This window comes from Halichondria panicea, chromosome 15, assembly GCF_963675165.1.
Source record: "Halichondria panicea chromosome 15, odHalPani1.1, whole genome shotgun sequence".
In the NCBI taxonomy this organism is placed as follows: Eukaryota; Metazoa; Porifera; class Demospongiae; order Suberitida; family Halichondriidae; genus Halichondria; species Halichondria panicea.
Genome location: NC_087391.1, coordinates 1150619 through 1173604, shown reverse-complemented (window position 1 = coordinate 1173604; position 22986 = coordinate 1150619). Strand labels below are relative to the sequence as shown.

Sequence of the window (22986 nt, the reverse complement as noted above, 5' to 3'; positions counted from 1 at the left end):
CACTGCCAATCCTATGTAAAACCTACTGGTTTTACTAATATCATATTATTACATAGGGGGCGTGTAATCGAGACAAATTAGGGTATTCCCAGGATTGTAGTGGGGATCTTTTATACTGTACTCAAGATCTAGCCCTTGAGCAAGGTTCTCTTGTACACTTATTAGACCTCTACGTACATGTAGAACAAAGATGGCTACAAACTCACTGCCAGTTCCAAAGCCAAGAAAGAAGATGTCTTCCACCCCTAGCCCCGACCCTGAGAGGAAATCTTCTGCTGATTCTGATGGGTATGGTGCCAGGAGCTACCAGTTAGAGCTGCTAGATGCTGCCATTGAAGAGAACACAATAGTCAACCTTGGGACGGGAGCTGGCAAGACATTCATAGCTGTAATGCTCATCAAGGAGCTCTGTTCAACCATCTTACTTCCCTTCAGCGATGAAGACGCCAAGAGGACAGTGTTTTTAGTGACAACAGGTATTAATATTGTCTCAGAGTGCTTATTAATAATATTAATGGGAACTTAGGACCCAAGAGAAGTTTCCGTAAATACTAAATGTGAAACCACCTACATACAAAATTGAAAGTTGATGTTATAACGTTATGATGATATTATATACTTCCCATTTACCCATCTAGTGCCTCTTGTGAACCAACAAGCAAGTTACATCCAAACACACACCAGCTTCAACGTTGGACGCTACGTGGGTGAAATGGGCGTCGACTCTTGGACCCGCTCCAGATGGCGAACAGAATTTGAAAGCTATCAAGTTCTAGTCATGACGATGACCATCTTTAAGAACCTCATCCAAAGCAGCGTTCTACCCCTAAAAAAAGTCAATCTTTTAATTTTCGACGAGTGTCACCATGCAGTCAAGAATCATGACTATGTCCAGATTATGAAGCTGTTTAAACCTCACCTAGAGGCGGGGGACGAAGTACCACAGGTGCTCGGACTAACCGCCTCTCTTATCCCTAGCAAGTGTCGCCCTGGTGACATAAAGAGCAAGATTCTCCAACTTGAGAAGATACTTTGTTGTCGATCGCAAACGGCAAATGATTTAATGGATGTGGCTAGACATGCCACAGATCCGGAGGAGGAGGTGGTTCTGTACGACCCGAGTGACAGTGACAGAGATATTGCCGAGCTCAAAAAAATTTTGGGAGATTGTGTGGCGTTTTTGGACTGCTTCAAACGAAAGGAAAAGGAGACTGACATCTACTCCCTTGTGAAGTTGTATCTCGATGATTTGCTGCATCTGTTGGACAACCTCGGCGTTTGGTGTGCCGACCATTTTGCGAAGGAGGGCTTGCGAGCAATCGAAGAAGAAATCAGCGAATGTAATGGCCACTTTGCCAACAAGTGGGAAGAATGTCTTCTCTATCTTGGGAGAACTCGACTCAAAATATTTATCAAAGAGAGTGAAAAGAAACTGAAGCAAGCCCAGCGGTTCGAGAAGTACCCGACCACGAGTAAGATCAAGAAGCTTGCTCTTTTTCTTGGTGATTCGGCTGTTGTAAGTGGAGATTTCGATGCCAGCAATTCGAGTTCAACTTCTTCAATTGATGTGGGAAAACTCCTTGGAATTGTGTTTGTTGAACGGCGTACGACTGCGGCTATGCTCACAAAACTTATCAACCATCTGAAAGAAACTCAGTCAGATTTGAAGCACATTCATTGCGATTATGTGGTGGGGCATAACGCCGGTAAGAAAGGGACCTATCTACGCAAAGAAGCAACAATGAGTGTCAAAAAACAAGAAGCTGTTCTCAATCGATTCCGGAAAGAGCAAATCAATTTGCTTGTATCTACTAGTGTGGTGGAGGAAGGTGTTGATGTTCCTCGATGCAATACTGTAGTTCGATTCGATTTCCCTCAAAACTTCAGAGCTTACATTCAGTCCAAAGGTCGAGCACGAGCCAAAGTGTCAAAATATTTATTGCTCATTAACCATGAAGACAGAGGGAAGCAGTACGCTGATCTGAGAGATTATCGAGCGTTGGAGAGAGAACTCAAATCTATTTGCCATGATCGACACGTTCCAGATGAAGACGGCATCCTTAAGAGAATGTTGCAGGTGGTTGATCCGTATATGCCTTTTGGAAAGGATGGACCTGTGGCTACCATTGCTTCAAGTCTCTCTCTAGTACACAAGTGAGTGCTGTACACTGTAGCCTCTGGTAGCATATTCAAAGTTAGTATATTTTTAACTGTAACACTGTTTGGTTTATGCCTCGAGGCGAATATAGCCGCGCGAGGAATACAGTACTATTCCAGCTGTAACTGCTCTTTCATTGATACATGGTTTACAAAGATGGTCTTGTTGTTTGATATACAGGTATTGTCAGAAGCTGCCTAAGGATCGCTACACAGTCCTCACACCATTCTTCAGGACCAGACGTATCAACCCAGGAGCTAAGGAGGAGGAGCCTTTGTTCCACTGTGAGATCACCTTACCCATGAGCTGTCCCCTCCGTGACCCCATTGAGGTGTGTGTTGGTGGATGCTAGTGGGACTGCTTGTTTTATTATTTATTGGCCTTGTCTTTAGTTTACACCAAGTGCACGCTATATACAATGGTACATCTTTACATGATAACAGTATGTACATAATGCCTCTTTGTGCTCCGACAATTGCTTAATATGAGTATGATTGACTTATGCACAACTACACTGTAAGTATCACTTAATAGAGTTGAGTATAATTCGTATCTGATTCTATACTTGTACTTGTATTCATTGGCAACCCCCTCCCCCTCTCAGGGTTACCCCATGCCTACCAGACGTATAGCGGAGAAGTCAGCAGCCCTGGAGGTAGTGAAAAGGCTCCATCAGGCGGGGGAGTTGGACGATCTCCTCCGATCGATTGCTAGGGAGATAGACTCTGACCTTGAGGACGAGGAGAAGGTAGCGGCCAAGAGTGTGACTCATGCAGGGACTGAGAGAAGGAACGACTACTATCCCAATAGAGTGAGTGAGAGGGTTGCTGGGTTAGTTGTACTTGTACAGTATGTACAGTGTGTGTAAGTACACTATGTATGCTATTGGGAAACGTGCTTTATAAATGTACACTTCCAATTGTAGGAATTTTTGCACCAAAATATGTAAGCTGACAAATGAAAAACTCCCACGCTCGTACGTACATAGTCACTTGTATTTGGCCATGATACTTGTTTGATTATCTGTGGTTGTTTCGTAACCTATGATACCTACCACCTAGCACATCCCTATAATTATATTACAGTGCAATGCAATTTTCTGTCGATAACCTTGTAGAATACGGTAATTATCAGGCTATAGGATTTTAAACAGATTTGCATAACTATGAAGGCTTGTCACTATACCGCCCCCTCCCACTCAGGTGGCCACCTCCTTGTCCGGCTGTTTCCCCCAGACCTCACCAGCTGGCAACCATCTCTACATCTTCCTCGTTAACCAGCTGGTTGACGTTATCACTACCCCCTATCAGTATCTCGGACCACCTGCCAACACGTTCGGCATCCTGTCAAGAAAACCACTACCCCACTTGATGGTCAGTATTGATTGAGTCTGTGTGCGTGTGTATGTACTGAATGTGTTGTTTATTATCCCCCCCCCCATCCCCTGATTGTCTCTGCTCCAATAACAATGAAAGCTTTACCTTACTGTGTGTAGAAGCTATTGAGGGCGTTTAGCTACTCCATCTACTTAAAGCCAGTTTAAGCACCGTGTATCTTCCGGACACTTCTAATTACCCCGGACACTCTTTTGGGCAATTTTCTTTGTTCTAATACAACGGACACTCCAGTGCTTTAATATTACATTTGTTCAGACAATACCTTGAAAAGTTGAGTTACATTCATAGACGACAAGAGTGCTGCAGTTAGATAGCTTTGAGTAGCTAGTTTTAAATAGCTAGCGCAACTATTCAGTCGCACACTGTTCTATTAAACTTAGCTAGCTCGCATGCAGCTGCTTGCATGTTCTAATTATTCCGGACACTTCACATGCTCTATAAAAATCTGTTCCAATTATACCCGGACAATTTCCAAAATAATTTTTTTACTGTCTGATAAATTAGAACACGGTAGCAGGTGTACGAAGTCTCATAGTATACTAGCCTCGGTCCCAGGCTGATTTTTTTTAATAGAACGAAGTTGAAAAATACAGCCTGGTATTGATTGTATCTGGGCGTGGCAGGAACCGGAAACCAAAGCAGAGAATCTTCACACTTTGTTTCCTGTCATACTTCACCGTATAAGTTTAATACCGTAATTTAGCTCTGTGTATGCTCTGAAGTAACTGAAATCTAGCCATAGATTATCTAGCTAGCTAGCTACTGCAAGTTTAAGTTATTCAGGTTAACGTATACTTGTCTGCTTCACAAGAAGGCCCCACTCTCATTGCAGAACAGGCCCAGCTCTAGTCAGAAGGAAGAAACGTCTTTGCCATGGTTTTCAACATGGTATAGCAAGTCTCTTGCTTTCACTCACTGCCCTTTGTGATGGACTACAAACTAGTAGGTAGGACCAACACTGCCGGCCCTTGTCGACAGGTGTGTTGTTCTTGCAAATCTCTCTGCTTCTTGTGTTTTGGTTCCTAACCACACCCAGATACACGCCCAGATACAATTAACACCAGGCCTAGTTGTCGGCCTAGCTAGAAACAACTCGGCCTGGAATCGAGGCTAATAGTATACCTGCTCTGAGGCACTTTTCCCACATGTAGATCTTATCAACTAGGTGAAGATTTTGAATGCCTATCAAGTTGAGTCTGGTCAAATAACATATCTTCTGAACATTATTGCTTCTCTCTCTCCTTTTAAATTCCTTTTTGACCACCATAGTGGTTGATGTACTATTAAATCATGCTTTATTTTTCCCTTTTGTTATCACTTCTGCAGGTTCCCAAATTTTCACTGTATGAAGAAGACAAACAGCTCAACATTGAAGTGCACAAGTACCACAGTACAATCGATCTCTCTCCTGAAGAACTGGCAAAACTCAAACTATGCCACGAAGTTCTCTTCACAGAGCTGCTCAAAATAACCCATTCTTGTTTTCACCTGACCTTCAATGAGTCCGAAAAAGACTACCTTGTTGTCCCTTTGAGCGTTTTGCTCGATGAAAACCCATTGGAAGCATTCTTAAACATGGAAGTAGCTGACAGCATCATTGAGCTCAAAACTCCCTCTGGTACTTCCTTTGCTGTGACTGATCCTAAGAAAGCTTGGCCGCTACCCCCAGAGAGTTTCCACAATGCACTAGTGATGGATGTCCACAGACCACTCGAAATACGCAAGCTGTACGAGGTTGTAAAGGTTGACAAGGCAACAACTCTTCAGTCACCATTTCCATATTCTTCAGCTGCGGCTACATACCTCGAGTATTTTCAGAAGAAGTATAATTGCCAATTCACAGATCTCAATCAACCGGCCCTTGACTGTAAACCACTTGGATTGCGCGAGAATCGCTTAAAACTGCTTAAGTCTCGATACAAATCGAGAGGGGAGGATGTGACAATTAGACGACAGTCTAGTGAAGTAAAGCTGTTTCCCGAACTCTGCACTTTGTACCCTGTACCCACAACCATATGGAAGATTGCTCGTTGTCTACCGTCAATTTTATGGCGGCTCGAATGTACTCTTTCCATTGACAATTTCCGCTCACAAGTCGCGCTCGAAACTGGAATCGGGCGTCAAGGGGACAGTGTTGAAATATCTACCGAGACCTATCTCCATGGATACGAGGACCATGGATTTGGAGAGCTGCTGACGCAAAAGTTCACAACTGACGGAGAACAAGTCACACGGCAGCCGATAAGCACACCTGATATCTCAGTACTCACTCAGAGAGGACCAGACAATGCTCTTCTGCTCCAAGCATTCACACCCAAAGGAGCCAACGATTCAATCGATCTCGAACGTCTTGAGACTTTAGGCGATTCGTTTTTGAAACTAGCCACTACTGTGTTTCTGTTCCATGACCGCACAGGTGCACACGAAGGAAACCTATCTTCTGCTCGATCTCGGAGGGTGGAAAATCTCAACCTCTATCTTCTAGCGAAAAAGGACACCAAGAAAATCACTGAGCACATCCTGTCCACTAGTTTTGAGCCGAGGCAGATGTGGATACCGCCTTGTTTCTCGTTTGTCAACGTCGAAGAGATGCCAGGGCCTTCTATAGACGGAGAAGTTGTGGAGAGTCAGGAGAATTTGCGTACCAGGCACTACTTGCATCACAAAGTGACAGACAAAGGTGTTGCAGACTGCGTGGAGTCTCTAATTGGAGCTTATCTTGTATCCGGAGGAATCGATGCTGCCCTCAAATTCATGAAATGGGTTGGTATAAAGATACAGCCTGTGAATGCTGGCACATTAGTATCTGGTTGGCAGTCGCAAAGCAGCAGTAGCAGAGACAGTGGGGAAATTTCAAGCGCATCAAGCTCCAACGATTCTTTGACCCCTCCTGCCCCGAAAAAGCAACAAGAATGGTGGGAAGCCTCGCCAATATCACATCAGCGAGTACTTCAGCCACGTCAGCCGGAAAAACTTCCTCTCTATGTACGATGTTCATCTTCGATATTTCGAAAGCATTTCCCCCATCCCCCGAGAGCTACCTTCACAGATCATCAGAAATGTGACATTGAGAAACATCTTGAGAAGAGTTACAGAGGAAACAAAAAATTGAAAGATTTATTTGACAGCTGTATCAAGGACAAGCCACTACTATTGCAAGCGTTGACGCATGCCTCGTACATTAAGAATCGTGTGACTGGTTGCTACCAGCGACTGGAATTTCTCGGTGATGCAGTACTTGACTATCTTATTACGTGTCATATCTACTCATCGTTTTCCGAGTACACACCTGGGGAGATCAGTGCGATGCGTACGGCACTCGTGAATAACAACACATTTGCCGAGTTGTCGGTGGAGTTAGAACTACACAGGGCCGTGTTGCACCTGTCTCCGTCTCTCTTCAGTCAGATCAACACTTTTGTGGGCATGCTCAGTGAGGTCGACATGGCGGAAGGGGAACGGGTGGTCCTAACAAGTGGTCATCTGCAAGAAGCTAGCAGCCAGCCTGAGTGTGCATCCAGTGCACAAATGGTATGTTTCATTGAAGCCGTGGTCATACATGTACATGTAGCACTCACTTTGTATAATACCAAGAGTTCATACATACAGAATTTATATGCAAAAGGCTAGCTTAACCACTTCCCTAACTCCTCTCCCTTTCTTCCCCACTAGCCCTACTTTTCCCCCTCCACTTTTTTCCCACTATTCGCCACTTTTTAAAACTTGTGAAAGCGTTTTACATATAATCTATAGAGTGATTTGTGTATTAGATTTAGTCCTGCGAACGTGTTTGTGTATGTAGGAGACAGTGGAACAAACAGACACTCAAGAAGAGGATGCGGAGGAGCTGGACCCTCCTAAAGTGCTGGGGGACGTTCTGGAGAGTGTGGCAGGTGCCATCTACCTGGACAGTGGCTGTTGCCTGGAAACCGTGTGGAGAGTCTTCAAACCTTATTTTGAGAAAAGAATTCGTGAGTGATTTCAATATTGCTCTTATAAATGTACACATTGCATGTATATATTCCACAGGTTCCTTTAATGGAAAGGTACCGGTAATGCCTGTACAAGAACTGCTAGAGCGTGAACCAACTGCCCGGACTGAAAAGTAAGCTTATAAAAAGTAGTTCCTTAATTAAAGCATCTATAGCGAATATTTCCCATGTGTGAGAACACATATTATTGTGAACTGTTCTATATAATTATAATCTTCGTTCATTTTGCGCTGCAGGACACGAGTAGGGAGAGGTGTTGTGAGATGCACTGTCAGCTTTGTGGACAAAAGTGGAGTATCAAGGACCATCAGTGCCAAAGGCAAGACTTTCAAAGGAGCCAGAACAGCAGCTGCCAAGGCAGCACTCAAAGAAATGGACAAATAACATTCAGTCACAGTTAGTAAATTTTTAACATTATATAAATTATGCATATAATTAGGCAATATTTTTATTTCGAATAGATTTGTCCCATCGATTCCATTTTATGATAAGTTCGTACATTTGGTCTGTTTGGTTGTCTCTGAGGAACTGTGCGTAACCAGGCATTGGTAGCACTCGTTGAAAGCCTTCAAGATGTGTTTCCTGCATGGCACAAAGTAATTATAGTAGTTAAAAATGAATTAGTTTTAGAGACTAACTTCGTAATAGTACTGCCATAACTCGGTTGTGATTGCTTCTGTGATGCATTTCCCACCAAAACTCGAGTTTTCACCGCACATTGGGTAATTCTGATCTCTTGAGAATGTATGGAGCCTAAACAGAAAATGTTATAACACGAGCAACAGTAAATATAGATCACATTGAATGTGCATGTGCCTTCACCTACTTCTTACGAAAGAGTTCCTCTTCAACTGAATCTCTCTCTCGTATAATTGTCAAAGGGATGAGGTCCTTTAGCATAGCTTTATGTGCTAAATCATTTGCTCTCCTAGTGTTAGCTTTCTCTGTCATAGTGTACAGCTCAGGTCCATTGTTACTTTCGAGGACATAAGGAGTGAGAGTCGAATCCAGCATAACATCTACACCTATAAGATCGAAACATGTTCCTGGAGTCCTTGTATCAAGTTGTCTATCGCACTGCTCGCTAAGAACCAACTTAGCCATGATATCAATTATCTTGTTCCAGATTGAAGTTGTGTCTATGTTATAGTCAGTTTCTAGAGCAGGCCATAACTCAGAGAGAAGCATTGAATTGTAGGAGCTTTGTCTCTCAGTTCTGTCAGCAACTGCAGCATTAGTCAAATGTTTGCTCAAATCATTGTACGTGTTTGGATCAGTTGAATAGTTTGAGCTTGCAAAGAGAACCAGTCCTTCTTTGTGTAGCAGAGCTCGCAGTGGTTTCAGGTTAGTGATGACCAGGTACAGCCTCAAATGAAACTTTCTGTTGTCGACCAGAAAGGGATTAGTGATGTAACGCTGGGCTACGTACTCGTGGGAGCCAAATGTTAAGTCGTCAGCGTTGTACAAAAGTCGTACTCCAATTGCTCTTTTTCCAGTAGATAGCTTCAAAATCCAAGGTGTTTTTTCTTTTTTTAGTAGATCACCAAGGATTTGGGTATCTCTGTAATGTGGGAAACTGTCACACTGGTTGCAGCAATTTACTACTACTAGATCTTTTATACTTAATATGGGATTGACAAGCAGTTCTTTTAGATATGCAGAGCTTCAGTAACAGTGAAATGTCTAATTATCTTCACCTAGGAATGACCAATGACTCTGGCATGTAGTAGAAAGTGTCAGCGCCATACTTGTCCCTCATACACTTGAACAGCTCCCACTGTGCCACCTTTGAGCCAGAGATCCCTCTCTTGTCGGTGAGAGCTAGACAATGGTTGTGGACCTGCCATGGTCGAGGGAGGTCAGGAGTGGATGCCATCTGCAGGTAGTCCCACTGGGGAATCATGGTCCATAGCAAATCCTGTATGGTGAGAGCATAATTAATTATTAATATATTTATTTATTTATTATAAAGGTATGTGTGGTAGCATTTTAAGGGGAGTAACCAACATTAATTATAGGAACATTTATAGGTGTAGCAAAGTGAACAACTCACCCAATCATCAGTATGAGTTTCTTGGAACCCATAGGGACCAAGTATAGCCATAGCTGTCTTCCCACCATATCTATAAGATATACGCGTAAATAATAATAAATGCAAGTTCTTTGGATATTCTTACCCGACGTGCACTGGTGTTTGTCTCCTAGAGTACCAGGCAAATCTGACCAGACGAGGCCTCCTCCACACACTGGCTAGCTGAGTGGCACTGTCATTGCTAGCAGGAATAGGGGGTGGTGAAGTACACCTCTGTGTGAGGGGTGTGTTCTCAGCACTGTAGTCTTCACTCATCAGCAACCAAGCCACAATCCACACCAAGTACAGGGCCATGTTCAGCAGAACACACAAATAGCAACGGATTGGCCTCATTGGGTAGAGTTAGCACTGCTATAGATATGTATAATTATCTATACAAGTGTCAGTAGTCAAAACTGCAACCACCCACTCTATAGATCTACCAGCCAGCCCCGCCCCCTTATAATGTTACAGATGAAATTTACGGAGTCAGTTTACAGATCTCTGGACAAGAACGAGGGACAAGAAGATGGAGCAAGGCATTCACACTGAAGCACAGCTGGCCGCTGCCATAGAGGCAGGAGAGTGGTATGACAGCGATAGTGAGACGGAGAATGACAACTCAGAGGCTGAGCTGTCAGGAGAGGCCTCTAGTGAAGAGGTGCACTGCTAGATAGCTACTATTGAATGAAAATGAGCTTATTCATGTCATAGCTCAGTACAGTATCAGCTAGCTTGTACTGGTACATACTCCCAAAATCAATATTGTGCTACTATGTATTGTGTTAAAGAGATTTTTTAATCCAGGATTTGTTGCTAACTGTTTTCACTCTTCGTAGGTTGACTGGACAAATTATTTTTGGAACACTGGAGACAAACTAGATACTAATGCACCTCTAAGCAGGACACTAGATGCGCACGCCATCCTCAAGCAGCTATCTCAACTGGGAACAGACTATGTTGATTATGGGGGCCAAGAGGGAACAGTGAATGAAGGCGACGAAAATGGAAAGAAAAACTCCGAAGAGGATGAAGCTACATGTAGGAGTGCTGAGTCAGCAGCTGTGGTTCCGACAGATGGGGTGACTGATAGTGTACGCAGAAATCACACAATTCATGTGTTCATGGTTTGCTTTGATAGTAGGTCTTCAAAAATATTGTATTTTCAGTATGCCCACTACTGTGGTGTGTGCATGTCATCCCCTTATCATAGACTATGAACCTAGCAAGCCCTCAAGATTAAATCCACCTATTATAGCTTTCCTAGCATCAGTTCTGCGGCAGGCTTACCCCCCACCCCACCACCCTCCCCCAACATGCAGACCACCCCCCACAGTCAAAGTGAGAGACCCAAACACTACAGTATTGCACACGAGATAATGACAACAGAGAGAACGTGAGTGTACTGCATATAAACTGTATCAATTATCAGTCATTAAGAGTTTGGGTTGCAGGTATGTGCAGAGTGTGCGGCTCCTGGAAAAGGTATGTGCGTCAGTGTTTATTATGCATGAACTAGTTGGAATTGGAAACAAATCATCTTGTCATATATGGTAGAGCGTTTAATTGTTGCAATTCCTGGACCATTGTTTGCTGCTTCTCTGGTAGGCTCATTATCGTCTCTAGAGTAGTTAGTGGGCGTCATGCACACACATAAGTAAGGTTGCTAAACTGTGTTGTCATGGCAATAATAATTTAGCAGTATATTTAATGTTTCCATGGTGCCTTCTGTCCCTGCAGGTGGTTCACGGTGCTATCAAGACATCTCAAATGACCGGGAGGGCCATCCTTCCAGAGCAGGGCAGGAAAGAAATATTCCTGAACATTGGTGAAATTTATGCCTTAAACTTTGACCTTCTGCAAGAACTAGAAGACAGACTTAAAAACTGGTGAGTTTTTAACTTAGTGTTACAGAATATCTATCCATCAAGCATGTGTTTGTAGGGACTCCAATTCAATGATTGCGGACGTACTGGCTAAGCGTGCTCCTTTCTTTAAGGTACACCTGCCTGACATTGAGTAAACATTTTAGTCTCCATTAACTTTTTAACTTCTATTTACTCTTTTGTTCCTCTGAGTAGCTGTACTCGATGTATAGTGCCAGATTTGACAGTGCTCAGGCGGCCTACTGTAAGTGGCTCAAGACCTCCAAACCGTTTGCAGAGCTCATCAAACTTATTGAAGTGAGTGCAATCTGATTGCGTTCGTCTGCTACCCTAATTTTGGGCCGAGTAAAATTGATCGTATATTCAACTGCAAGGCCCCAACCTTAGTAATTAATGCAACCAGTGTGTATAGTACCTCTGTTAGTAAATGCTTTGTTTATGAGTATATTGTCTTCACTGTAGACAGGTCCTTTGTGTAAAGGTCTGCCTGTCTCCAGCTACATGCTCTGCCCTGTCCAGCGTATCCCTAGGTACAAACTACTTCTGGAAGGTGAGAGCCATGGGAATTTATATACTCTGCATGTACATGATTGTATAATTATGATTGTAACAAGTCTTAGTAAAGAGGAGGGTTATCATTGCCTGCTCAGGCAATGCCTTGAATTGTAAGTATAATACCGTATAGCGTGTAATTTTCGTGGGGCAAAATATTCGTGGTTTTCGTGGTTGGAGGTCTGACCACGAATATTTTACCCACGAATGAAGCGACCTTGCCTACCTTTACCTGCAGTGCAAGCAGCAACCACGAAAATATTACCCACGAAATGTCTCAATATTGCTGAACCACGAATATTTTGTTCCTCGAAAATTACCCGCTATACGGTAGGGTATGAAGCCTTGAGAATATCATTTTTTATACTTCCTAGAATATTTTGTTCGATGCTTATTATCGGAACAAAGACGCCATATTAAAAATCTTGACTATTATTATTAAGTTGATAAATCAATTATTCAGACTACCTGAAGCACTTGCCAGAGGATCACCCGGACATAGACAACACCAAAGGTTTGTTGACTCTTCCACACACTTCCACTCAACTGACTGGCTTCTCACCATAAACACAGCTGCCCTGGCAGCCATAGCTGAGGCTGCCGAACATATGAACGAAAGAATTACAGACATGGTAAGTAGTTACTCACAACCGATCTTTGCCACCAAACAACTTACGAACACTAAATTTCTGTATCTGAAAATTGACAAAAGACAGTGGAGCAGGGGCTCCCATACACAAAGAGCTGCCTGGAGCGGGCCCCTATAGCTAGGCACAAAATTAAGGAACAAAGAACAAAAAAGTTGTTCTTTGTAAATGAAAATTTCCACTTATTTTTGCAGTTCTGTTGATGTGTGTGAGAACTTGCCACCTTTAAACTTTTCCCTCTTTTATTTGGCAGGAGAACCAAGTCAAGGTGGTTCAAATGCAGAAAACCTTTGTTGGCAAGGAGAACATAGTTGCTCCTGGTCGAGTGAGTTCTTTGAATATTATAGTAGCCACAGGCAGGTGTGATACTTGAACTATCTCTCTGCAGAAGTACATTGGTAGGGGTCCGGTGTTCTTTGTACCCGGGAGCAGATGGAAGCAGAGAGTACTCTTCCTGGTGAGTGCAGTTTGCAAAAATTTTAAGCAGGCAATCCTGATTCCGTTTCTTTTCAAAAACAACTCCTAAACAATGGCCACCACCTACGTACAGTGGTTGCGGTCTTTTGGGCTTCATTAGCATTGTGTAGCAGGACAGACGGCTGGTATAGCACAGACCAAGCGGAAGTTGGAGTACCTCTGTTGTACAGTAGTTGGAAGTGATCTTACTTACTTAGGTGCTCCAGAGAATGAAAACTGATTGCATCTGGACTTAGTATGGCCAAAACCTAGTCTCCCAAATGCGTTTATTATGAAAGAGCTTACACTGTGTATGTACACATGCAGAAAAATTCCGATTCAATCTCTGTTAGCTTGCTCCTCGTATGATAGTAACGAGTATCAGTCACTGTTGCCCTCCCCCTCTTACAGTTCTCAGATGTGCTCCTGGTTGCCCGAATCACAGCTGCTGGGAGATATCGGATACGCCACAAAGTGCCACTCAAGAAAATGCTGGTATGAATCTAGTGTCCAATTCCAATACTCACTACTCCATTCCACAGGTTTCAATAGTCGAGTCTCCAGTACTCCGTAATGGATTCTGTATTGCCGAGAGAGGTCTGACAAAGCCGTTTAGATTTTGTACCAAGTACGTGGTGTAGTCCCTGTGCGATTGTCATGTGATTGTCATGTGACCCGTTTCAGGAGTGTGGAAGAGCGTACCAAGTGGATCACAGAGTTGAGCAATGCCAAGACGAAAGATGAGGGCGTTCTGGCTACTATGGGCAAGAACTCTCCCTATGCTGCCGTTCTCAATGACCCTGAAGCTCATAGTAAGTCAGCTGTCAGTACGTACTGTACAATCCTTTTTCACCTCACTCGAATAAATTCTAACTCTACTGACTTCAAGTGTGTAGAATAGATTTCCATTTCAAGCCAGGTGAAATGATTGTACTTACAGTGCTTTCCAAGTAGGTTTAAGATTATTAAGAGTAGATAACTTACATAGAAACAGATGACTTACAGTAAGGTTACTGTACAATAACATGTCTGTCACTGTAGTGTGCACTGGTATTAATTTATGCTTCAAGGAGGGAGGGCTTAGCCACAAAAAATGTTCACGAGTACTGTAGCTTTTGTATGCGGATATGCTTTAAGGAGTTAATGCTAACAGTCTCTGATATGCAGGCTCCATCATGGCAGTTCTTAACGACCCTTCATTCGAACACAACCATCCCTCGTGGGTTCGAAGGTCACTTCGATATGCACCCACTACTGTCCGCAAGGGGCTACCTTTTACCAGCTATGCTTTGGCGTCTCAACAGCTGTCTCGTGAGACAGGTGGTGGGGAGAACGGAGGCGTGGAGGAGGTGGACTTTGGAGAGGGAGTGGTCACAGAGTTTGTGTGTGAAAGAAAATATACTAAGGTACTTGACTAGGACAATTGTAAGAAGCTTGAGTTCCTTTACTGACATACGTACAACCCCCTTTGTCTTTTTTAAGTGATGTACCAAGAGTACTCCTGGATGTACGTATAAGCATTCGATAGTACAAGCATGCTTGTATGCAGTGTACTCTTGTCTCGGTATTCATTATGTATTTCCCTGTATGTATACAATTATCTCCCTATGTATAGGTGTTGCGGCCTGGTCTGGACCACTCTCTGAGCAGCTACATGCACTACCAGTGTGAGGGGAAGCTAATGGAGGTCCGATGGTTTGTCCTCACCTGCAGAACACTCGTCTGCTATCAGGACCACACAGTGAGAAGAGCTTTTACATGTTCATGGTACATGTACCCAGTGATGTGCCCAGCATTTCAAAGTGGTGACTATTTTTAATCCTTCAATTCAACACACATACACGAATTGGCCTCTTTTATGTAGTACTAAGGCCTCTATAAGTGGTGGTTATTTTGTCTTGTGGTGGTGGTTAGTACCGTGTGGGCACATCCCTGATGCATGGTAAAGAAACAGCGAGACTAAGTGGCCGCAGCAACTGACCCCATTTTACTGTGTTGTGCTCAGTTATCCCTACTTCTTCTTTTAGGCACATGAATTGCAAACTCAATATTCTTACGTACATTGTACAGCACGATGTGGCCAGTGGTGCCCTCACTCTAACTGGCTGTACTCTGTCCACTGCCATACAGGTGAGTGTTGGACCAGGGGACACTATAAGTCAGGCTAATTATGATTACAAGTGGTTGTTGAATAACAATCCCTCTAGCTGAACAAAAACTTTTGCTTTTGTGAGCACAAAATACTGTATTGCTGGTATGGAACTGTTACATGTGTGCTCTCACTAGTGTATGTTACAACCCCTCTATGGTTGCTATTGCAGGAAGAAGTGCCGGAGAGAAGATACACGTTCAAACTGTGCCATGAAAAGACGACTCATACTTTCCAACTCCTGACAGCCTACGAGTATGACAGGTAACCCTATCAGTTGATCCCCTAATCATATATACTGCATGTACTTGTTCTGCAGGTGGATGAGTACTTTACAAGAACTATTATACAGCCAGCAGACTCATGAATAGTGTGTAATTATGAAATAATATTATATTTTTAGTGTACTGTACACATTATTTTTTATTGAAACTCCGCCCAGTGAATGTTGCTATTGCCATTTGGGCTTGACCACAAACACCAGCTATTCATTTTAGTTTTGTTGGTTGTACTGTTTGTTGACTATCTAGCTGTGATTTTTCAAGGAAAGCTTTGATATAACCAACATCAAGGGTCTTCTAAACGTGATATTGAAGCTATAGCATTTTGTGACTACGTACAAGCTTGTGCTCAGCCAGTGCAGTGGATAAAATGGCCGACGATGATGCTAGTCGAAAAGAGTTTGACTGGGATTTGCCCGTGTCTGTGCCGAGTATCGGTGTACACAGAACCTTGAGGGTGACCAGTAACGAGTCAGTGGGTGCTGTCATGATAAAGCTCACTTCCAAGCTAGGTAGGTTAAGGGTGTATGATATGTACTTGAGTCTTGTGCATGCTAGAGGTACTCTATTTTAGCACCATGTGCTTGTTTGCATTTCTAGTATTTAAAATATGGATTCTCAAGGATACATACAGAACATGTATTAAGCGCACTGTGTGTGCATGCGTGCGTGTGTGTGTGTGTGTGTGTGTGAAATAGGATCCTTGCAATGAATCCATTAAATATTAATATTCATTTATTACCTGTGCCTCTGATATTTAGGACAATAGAGATTTCTGTCTCTCTATTTAGGTATGATTATTTTGCCTACCCTACCTAAGTGCATGAGACACGCCCTAGTGTATGTTGCTATGGCTCTTGGTCTGACCTAGTGACATTGTGAAATTGGTTAACTCTGTTTGTTTGTGTGTGACTGTATCGATCCACATGACGTCATCATTTTGTGTATTTAACGTGGTAACTACAGCTTGACTTACGCAACTCCCACTAGGCTACTGTTGGTAACTATACACTGTTGCTACTAACTATGCTGCACTGGTATACGTGCAGCACTATGCAAATAGGAAGTTTTCTCAGCATGCCACTCATAATGATAATAATATCATTGGAAGTGAACTACTGTCATAACTATTTCCTTTAGAAATAACCTTGAAGCCTTAATGTAAATTCCTGTCTAACTTACAATCGTAACCACAAACTTGCATAATTATTCTGATTTTGTGTATATATTCGATTGAAAACACCATTTTTAGTGTAGACATAACTGACGTGTGTGTGTTGCTAGGTGCATAGCAGCTCCATGTTTAAACATTGTTAGCTAGTGTTTATACTACTACAACAACTCCCATCCACCCACTCATAACGAACAAACGTAGTACACACTTATCTCACACCCTGCAGGTGACGCAGATTGGTCGGACTTCGCCCTCTGGTGGCCGGAGAACAGGATATGGTTGAACAAACCTCGACAGTCTCTCTATGCCTACGGTATCATGTCCGATGCCAAACTTGACTTTGTTCCAGTCCATCGCTACATCACCGTGGAACTGCCTAACAAGCATAGGTATCAGATGAGGGTCAACTTTGCTGTCATGACCTTTTTCTCTGTGGCTGAAATGTGTAAAGAGATGAATGTTCGTCACCCGGAGGAACTCTCTCTAATGAGGTCACCCTACGATAAAGAAAACTTTGTAAAGCTTACTGGGTACCTCAAGAAAGGCAGAAAGGTGTGTGTGTGTGTTTGTGTGTGTAGCTGGGTAGTAGAAACCTTATAGGTAAATCGTGGCCAACCAATAAATGGCTTAGTGGTTTAATATATCAGATCCTTCTTAGAATGCCTATTGTCTGATTGAACACTCTAACCTGCATTGACCTAGTACATATATATATGTATATAGGGTACTATGTAGTATAGTAGTAGTATGAGTTACACTTGGTGGTAATCTACTTCTAAAAGGGCTAATTAGTAATAAGAGTCTTGCTATGACGGTAATGCTGGCTTTAGTCTTGCTATAGTGTAAACAAGTAAGGACTGACAAATGCTTCAAATAGTTCCATAGAATGTACAGTACACAGAAATAATGGCTTATGGGCATTCCTGGGTCAACTTCATATTAGTTACTAGTAGCCCAGAATCCAGCAATCTGATTGGTCAGTACAGGGTTTATATTTCCCATATTAACCTGTAAATTCTCATATAAACCTGCAATTTTCATGTTCACAACAACCATTCATTATTTTGTGTTTTTCAAACATTTTTTTTGTAGATTGTATTATAAACAATGAGAAGTAACTGTTCTGTTTTTGGTAATGACATAAAATTGTAATGTTCAGTCGCTGTTAATACGTTGGTTGTTGGATGTAGGCATAGAGAGATTGATGGTAACGTTGCAGGTACTAAAGTTAGTTTTAAAGATCTTTTTGTGATTATATAATTATAGTAATGACCTTTTATTTTACCCCTACAGAAAAGTGGGTTGGGAGGGTCACGAGAGGGCACACCTCGCCCAGACGGGGACAACCTCTCCATCGACAGTGGAGACCTCCTCGCAACCACGCCCCCTGGATCCCCTTCCCGTAGACGGAAGTACCCAAGCCTTGCCCTCTCACCGGCACAGAGGTCAGCCCAGGAGGGAGTGACGAGCATGATAAAGTCACATCTTGGTGAAGCTACCGATGGAGGGTTCTTCTCGGAGAAAATAAACAGGACAACTGTTGAGAAGTGCTACATCAATGGACTGTAAGTACATGTATCACGGTGTGTGTGTGTGTGTGTGTGTGTGTGTGTGTGTGTGTGTGTGTGTGTGTGTGTGTGTGTGTGTGTGTGTGTGTGTGTGTGTGTGTGTGTGTGTGTGTGTGTGTGTGTGTGTGTGTGTGTGTGTGTGTGTGTGTGTGTGTGTGTGTGTGTGTGTGTGTGTGTGTGTGTGTGTGTGTGTGTGTGTGTGTGTGTGTGTGTGTGTGTGTGTGTGTGTGTGTGTGTGTGTGTGTGTGTGTGTGTGTGTGTGTGTGTGTGTGTGTGTGTGTGTGTGTGTGTGTGTGTGTGTGTGTGTGTGCGCGCGTGTGTGTGTGTGTGTGTGTGTGTGTGTGTGCACGCGCGCACGTGTGTGTGTGTGTGCACGCGCGCACGTGTGTGTGTGTGCACGCGCGCACGTGTGTGTGTGTGCGTAGGGGAGACAGGCATAGCTGATGTACTGGGAGGAAGGGAAACAATTTTTGTGATAGTTGTATGGGAGGTGCTTCTTGGTGCAGTCAAGAGCCCATAAATAGAGATCTAGAAGTTGTTTTGGGCTCCTTGTACTACAAGTGTTTAAGTTCAGACTGTGTGTGGGGGGAGGGTGTCTGTGACTGCCAAAGACTTGTGTTCTCTCTTAGTGGATAGTGCCAACTCTGTACCCCCTCTGCCAAAAGGCTTTGTCTATGCTCTTGTTTTACTAGTCATGTCAGTCTTTGAGCATAAATTAAGTGTTTAGGTGCTATTGGTGAGGACAATCATTAGTTTTGAGTGTGGTATTATGTCAGGAATGGTAGGAATGTGCACTGGAAGCCAATGTTTGTTGTTTGCTGAGTTCTGTGTTTGTTATTGGCAATGTTTCTTTGTCCGCAATAATATGGTTTCACAATAGTAGCGCACTTCCCTATTGAGAGAATGGTCCCACCCATTTCTAACCCCCCCCCCCAACACACACACACACACACAGCTGGCTGGACTCCTCCAAGACACTCTACGAACAAGACGTGAAAGAGCACGACCTCCTCTACCTCCGCTACAAGTACTACTCACTCATGGACGTTGACCCCAGGGTAAGCTCTCTAAGACAAAATCACTCTAAGTACAGTCAGGCAGCATGTAAAATGGGATTAAAAACAGCAAAAGTACATTATGCCTTAGTTTCTAGTTCCTATTTCCAGTGGGTGTCGTCTCTGACAAGTACTCGTAAGCTATAACAGAGAGTGAACCTAATGCAGGTTATCATGCATCTCTCCCCTGCCCCCTCAGGTTGACGAGAGTCGTATTAGTCATCTGTACGAGCAGTCCCGTTGGTCCATTCTCACAGAGGAGGTGGACTGTACCGAGGAAGAGGCCTACACCTTCGCTGCCCTACAGTTCCAGGTCAAACTGGCGCAGGCTCAAACACCTGCCACTAACGTCCCTGTTGCCAAGACAACTGTGGACGAGTCGGTCACTGACATTGACGCTGCTCTCAACAATCTCCAGGTACTTATAGGGAGTGGTCTACTGTATCTGCACTGTACTTACATGTATAATGGCGTCTGTGTATGTACCTGTATGCATGCGTACACTGTATATAATTATAGTAAAAGCTTATTTTCAATATGGCACAAGAATAAACATTCTGTATTTGTACTGTTTGGTTATAATTATACATGTAGATTAATATCTTGGTTATTTTTCTTGATGTTCATAGCTCTTGGTGTTTGCTTATTATCTTGATGCTCATACGTGTAGCTCTTAATGGTGTGTTTTCATTCAGTGTGTGTGTCTGTTTGCTAAATGTTCTTCTAGAACCTGAATAGTGTGTGTGTGTGCGTGTGTGTTTAAACAGGTGCCCGTGTTATTGTTGCTAGAGTATCAACATTATACATGTGCAGTCAGAATGTCTGTTGTTATTGCACTGTTTGAAATGTACTAAAATGGTATGATTCTTGGGCCTGAGCTTAGTGTGGCCGTCAAGGCAATGGATTTGCATTGTACATGGTAGTTGTTTGGACTAGGGAATCTAGTCAAGGTTGTTTTTGGGTAAATATCATTCTGTTTGTTGTTCTTGCTATGTGATATCCATTGTACTTATGCTCACACTATTTGTTGTACAGGTGGCTCTGGGGCAAGTGAACACTGTGCAGGTAAGCTTCAATCTCATTTTACTAGTCTACTTCACCAAAAAGTGTTACTTACATTGTGTATTTCATCCCAATCTCTCTATTAAATCTGTAGTCTTTACACACACGTACAGTAGAGATCCTGTTCCTTATGAAGCTTTAAGAACTGTGCATTTAGTGTCTTCCCAATCAAGTTTAAAGTGCACGTTGTGTCCTCCCCTCAGGCTAGTGACTCAAGCCCGGCCTTGCAGCTGACTGGATACATTCGGTTCACCAGACCTACCAAACTTACATTCCGCTCTCCAAAACGATTCTTCTTTCTCCTCAAAGGTAGGTAGGCCACCAGCTTGTGTACAGTGGTATCTGTTTGATATCACCCTCTAAAGTAGCTTAGTGACCTTATCAAATGGCAGATCTGCAGTGTAGTGTACTGTATACTAGATCAATGGCGAGCCCAGAATATGATAGCTACTTGCAATCCTCAATCTCAATTCAGCACAGAATTTTGCCTTTTTTATGGTGGTTAGTAACCAGTGTGTCCAACACCAACCAGTGTGGGCACATCCCTGCTAGATTGATTGTGATTTCTCTTAATACAGGCACAATCTTGTGCTACTACAAGGCGGAGGAGGAGTACAGTTCAGGGGATGCTCCCATTCAGCGGTTCAACCTCACCGGGGCGGAGGCCATTCCAGATGTGGACGTCGGCAAGAGGAAGTTCGCCATGAACATCATCTTACCCAGCTCTGACGAAACAGGAGAGATCAGACTGCTCTTTGATTCAGTGAGTCCATTTTCCATACATGTATTTAGAAATAGGGTTCTGGTGGCTATTTTTGAATGTTGTTCCATTTTCAGATGTAATCTTTGGAAGCTCTATATCACTTGGCATGTTTAGATATCTATTACAGAACATTTAATTCCACCATTATTATACCTCTGAGGCTGAGATATTCCTATGACTTCAACAATTATGTATATTTGATATTTACTTTCTCTTAGGGTGATGAGTATGCCTCCTGGGCAGCTGGGTGTCGGATGGTGATGAAGGGTCGACCATTGGCCAAGGCTGGCTACGAACAAGAGCTGACATCCATTAAAGGTTTTGTGGCTCTTCAGAACAGAGCGGACTCGGGTGGAGCCTCTATGTCCAGTGATAAAGTGAGTGGGGGGACATATGCACAGTTCTATTGTAGATGTGTATATTCACAAATATGATGTGTATACCGGTCAATATGACACTTATGTCTACGCCTATATTTTTCCTCCTGGTTCACTTAAGTCAATGTACAGACTAACAGGGTATGTGTATTAATTGTTGCTGTTGCTCTGTAGGAGGAGTTAAAACCTGAAGATCTGGTGAGCCCGAGAATTCTCAAGAAGAAAAAGTCAAAGGAAGTAAGTACACTTTCACACTAGAAAGGGAGCTTTGAAACATTAGACTGTAATACTGTTTTGTGTACAAAAAAACTGTGCGATTTTTGACACAGTGAGTATAGCTATTTCTTGGGTTGTGATGCATAACCTTTAACCCCCGGTCCCACCCTTGCAGGTAGCACGTCAGATCCTGGAGGCACACACCTCACTCCTCAACCTCAGTGTGAACGACGCCAAACTGCAGTACATCAGAAACTGGCAGGCACTCCAAGACTTTGGAATAACTTTCTTTTTGGTGAAGATCGGCAAAAACAAGAAAGAGGTATAGTTATATTATACTTCAGTTACACAATGTCTGTTATCAATGGCTGGACTGACTGAACAAGTGTCACATATTGCATCATTATTTTAAGATTGTATTTTAGGAGCACAATGTCGGTACACTCCATTATAAAGTATTCGCTAATAAAGTACAACCCTGAAAGATGCTTTTGTATGTGTCTTATAATTATGATGACCTTTACCTGAGCCCTACTATACTCATTTCTTACATTTTATTTGTATGTGTCTTATATATCTCTCTTGTATAATTATGACTATGCCCCCCCCCCCCACACACACACACACACACACACAGGAGCTCCTGGGCATAGCTTACAACCGGCTCATCCTCATGGACCTACACTCGAAGGAGATCAAGAAGACATGGCGATACTCGGCAATGAAGTCTTGGAACGTGAACTGGGAATCGAAACAGCTCCGTATAGATCACGAAGAAGAGAAGCTCCTGTTCACATGCTTGTCAGCTGACCTGAAAATCGTCCACGAGTTTATCGGGGGGAATATTTGGCTGTCCCTGAGAAACGATAAGGATCCACTCGATATCACGATGTTCGTCAAGCTTACTGGAGGAGTGACCAACAATCTCAGTGGGTGGGGCTCAGAGACTATGGCCAGGTTCCTGGCTGCTTGAATAATCGCACCTGACTAGCAATTTTTAGCATCTTGTGCATTGTTGTGTAATTACTAATGTATATAAGCATAATTTCTTTGATAGCTTTGTAGCGTGTCATAGTATGTGTGTGTATTGATGTTGTGATTTATAGATTGACTCAGCATTTTTTTGCAAATCGTTTTTTCCCCATGAAATGCATTCACTTTCTGAATGGACTTATAATTATT

The 22986-nt window shown here is 43.0% G+C and overlaps 4 protein-coding genes across 7 annotated transcripts; 3 read left to right on the top strand and 1 right to left on the bottom strand.

Moving 5' to 3' along the window:
• The first annotated feature begins 69 nt into the window (after positions 1 to 69).
• On the top strand, positions 70 to 8052 carry LOC135348758 (endoribonuclease Dicer-like). Its single transcript, XM_064547071.1, has 9 exons — positions 70 to 476; positions 639 to 2154; positions 2339 to 2489; positions 2763 to 2969; positions 3361 to 3531; positions 4882 to 7086; positions 7358 to 7526; positions 7585 to 7660; positions 7784 to 8052. Exons 1-9 carry the CDS (start codon positions 191 to 193, stop codon positions 7929 to 7931), a joined length of 4929 nt encoding a protein of 1642 aa, XP_064403141.1. The 5' UTR covers positions 70 to 190; the 3' UTR covers positions 7932 to 8052.
• On the bottom strand, positions 7934 to 10060 carry LOC135348847 (tubulin monoglutamylase TTLL4-like). 2 transcript variants are annotated; one of them, XM_064547203.1, is made up of 6 exons: positions 9725 to 10060; positions 9601 to 9670; positions 9245 to 9465; positions 8374 to 9108; positions 8186 to 8300; positions 7934 to 8129 (listed from the first exon to the last, which is right to left on the bottom strand). In XM_064547203.1, exons 1-6 carry the CDS (start codon positions 9970 to 9972, stop codon positions 7983 to 7985), a joined length of 1536 nt encoding a protein of 511 aa, XP_064403273.1. In that variant the 5' UTR covers positions 9973 to 10060; the 3' UTR covers positions 7934 to 7982. The 2 variants fall into 2 exon arrangements, with proteins under 2 accessions (XP_064403273.1, XP_064403275.1); XM_064547205.1 differs by lacking the exon at positions 7934 to 8129 and having other exon boundaries at positions 8370 to 9108.
• A 37-nt stretch (positions 10061 to 10097) lies between these two features.
• LOC135348801 (FYVE, RhoGEF and PH domain-containing protein 6-like) lies at positions 10098 to 15754 on the top strand. Of its 3 annotated transcripts, none has more exons than XM_064547149.1 (20): positions 10098 to 10279; positions 10458 to 10700; positions 10941 to 11014; positions 11073 to 11103; positions 11359 to 11507; positions 11563 to 11617; positions 11700 to 11801; positions 11967 to 12054; positions 12520 to 12570; positions 12630 to 12688; positions 12957 to 13028; positions 13092 to 13160; positions 13571 to 13654; positions 13702 to 13787; positions 13844 to 13971; positions 14327 to 14565; positions 14775 to 14900; positions 15230 to 15289; positions 15481 to 15572; positions 15628 to 15754. In XM_064547149.1, exons 1-20 carry the CDS (start codon positions 10148 to 10150, stop codon positions 15677 to 15679), a joined length of 1992 nt encoding a protein of 663 aa, XP_064403219.1. In that variant the 5' UTR covers positions 10098 to 10147; the 3' UTR covers positions 15680 to 15754. The 3 variants fall into 3 exon arrangements, with proteins under 3 accessions (XP_064403219.1, XP_064403218.1, XP_064403220.1); XM_064547148.1 differs by having other exon boundaries at positions 10458 to 10712; XM_064547150.1 differs by having other exon boundaries at positions 10458 to 10712; positions 14775 to 14964.
• Positions 15755 to 15780: 26 nt separating this feature from the next.
• LOC135348796 (fermitin family homolog 2-like) lies at positions 15781 to 22970 on the top strand. Its single transcript, XM_064547140.1, has 12 exons — positions 15781 to 16101; positions 16990 to 17315; positions 18057 to 18328; positions 19287 to 19389; positions 19586 to 19804; positions 20422 to 20451; positions 20652 to 20757; positions 21027 to 21211; positions 21430 to 21588; positions 21763 to 21825; positions 21980 to 22126; positions 22442 to 22970. The coding sequence occupies exons 1-12, from the start codon at positions 15960 to 15962 to the stop codon at positions 22775 to 22777; spliced, it is 2088 nt and encodes a 695-aa protein (XP_064403210.1). The 5' UTR covers positions 15781 to 15959; the 3' UTR covers positions 22778 to 22970.
• The last annotated feature ends 16 nt before the right edge of the window (positions 22971 to 22986 follow it).

Excerpts from the sequence above, each read along its gene's own strand:
- LOC135348796 (XM_064547140.1), top strand. The coding sequence starts at position 15,960 with ATGGCCGACGATGATGCTAGTCGAAAAGAGTTTGACTGGGATTTGCCC. Across the intron at positions 20,452-20,651 it reads GGCAAGTGAACACTGTGCAG|GCTAGTGACTCAAGCCCGGC; the intron begins GTAAGCTTCAAT and ends TCCTCCCCTCAG. Across the intron at positions 21,212-21,429 it reads TCAGACTGCTCTTTGATTCA|GGTGATGAGTATGCCTCCTG; the intron begins GTGAGTCCATTT and ends ACTTTCTCTTAG.
- LOC135348847 (XM_064547203.1), bottom strand. The coding sequence starts at position 9,972 with ATGAGGCCAATCCGTTGCTATTTGTGTGTTCTGCTGAACATGGCCCTG. Across the intron at positions 9,109-9,244 it reads GAGTCATTGGTCATTCCTAG|AGATACCCAAATCCTTGGTG; the intron begins GTGAAGATAATT and ends CCCACATTACAG. Across the intron at positions 8,130-8,185 it reads TATGGCAGTACTATTACGAA|GAAACACATCTTGAAGGCTT; the intron begins GTTAGTCTCTAA and ends TGTGCCATGCAG.
- LOC135348758 (XM_064547071.1), top strand. The coding sequence starts at position 191 with ATGGCTACAAACTCACTGCCAGTTCCAAAGCCAAGAAAGAAGATGTCT. Across the intron at positions 7,087-7,357 it reads GTGCATCCAGTGCACAAATG|GAGACAGTGGAACAAACAGA; the intron begins GTATGTTTCATT and ends TTGTGTATGTAG. Across the intron at positions 7,527-7,584 it reads TTATTTTGAGAAAAGAATTC|GTTCCTTTAATGGAAAGGTA; the intron begins GTGAGTGATTTC and ends TATATTCCACAG.
- LOC135348801 (XM_064547148.1), top strand. The coding sequence starts at position 10,148 with ATGGAGCAAGGCATTCACACTGAAGCACAGCTGGCCGCTGCCATAGAG. Across the intron at positions 10,280-10,457 it reads GAGAGGCCTCTAGTGAAGAG|GTTGACTGGACAAATTATTT; the intron begins GTGCACTGCTAG and ends CACTCTTCGTAG. Across the intron at positions 10,713-10,940 it reads CAGATGGGGTGACTGATAGT|ACCACCCCCCACAGTCAAAG; the intron begins GTACGCAGAAAT and ends CCCAACATGCAG.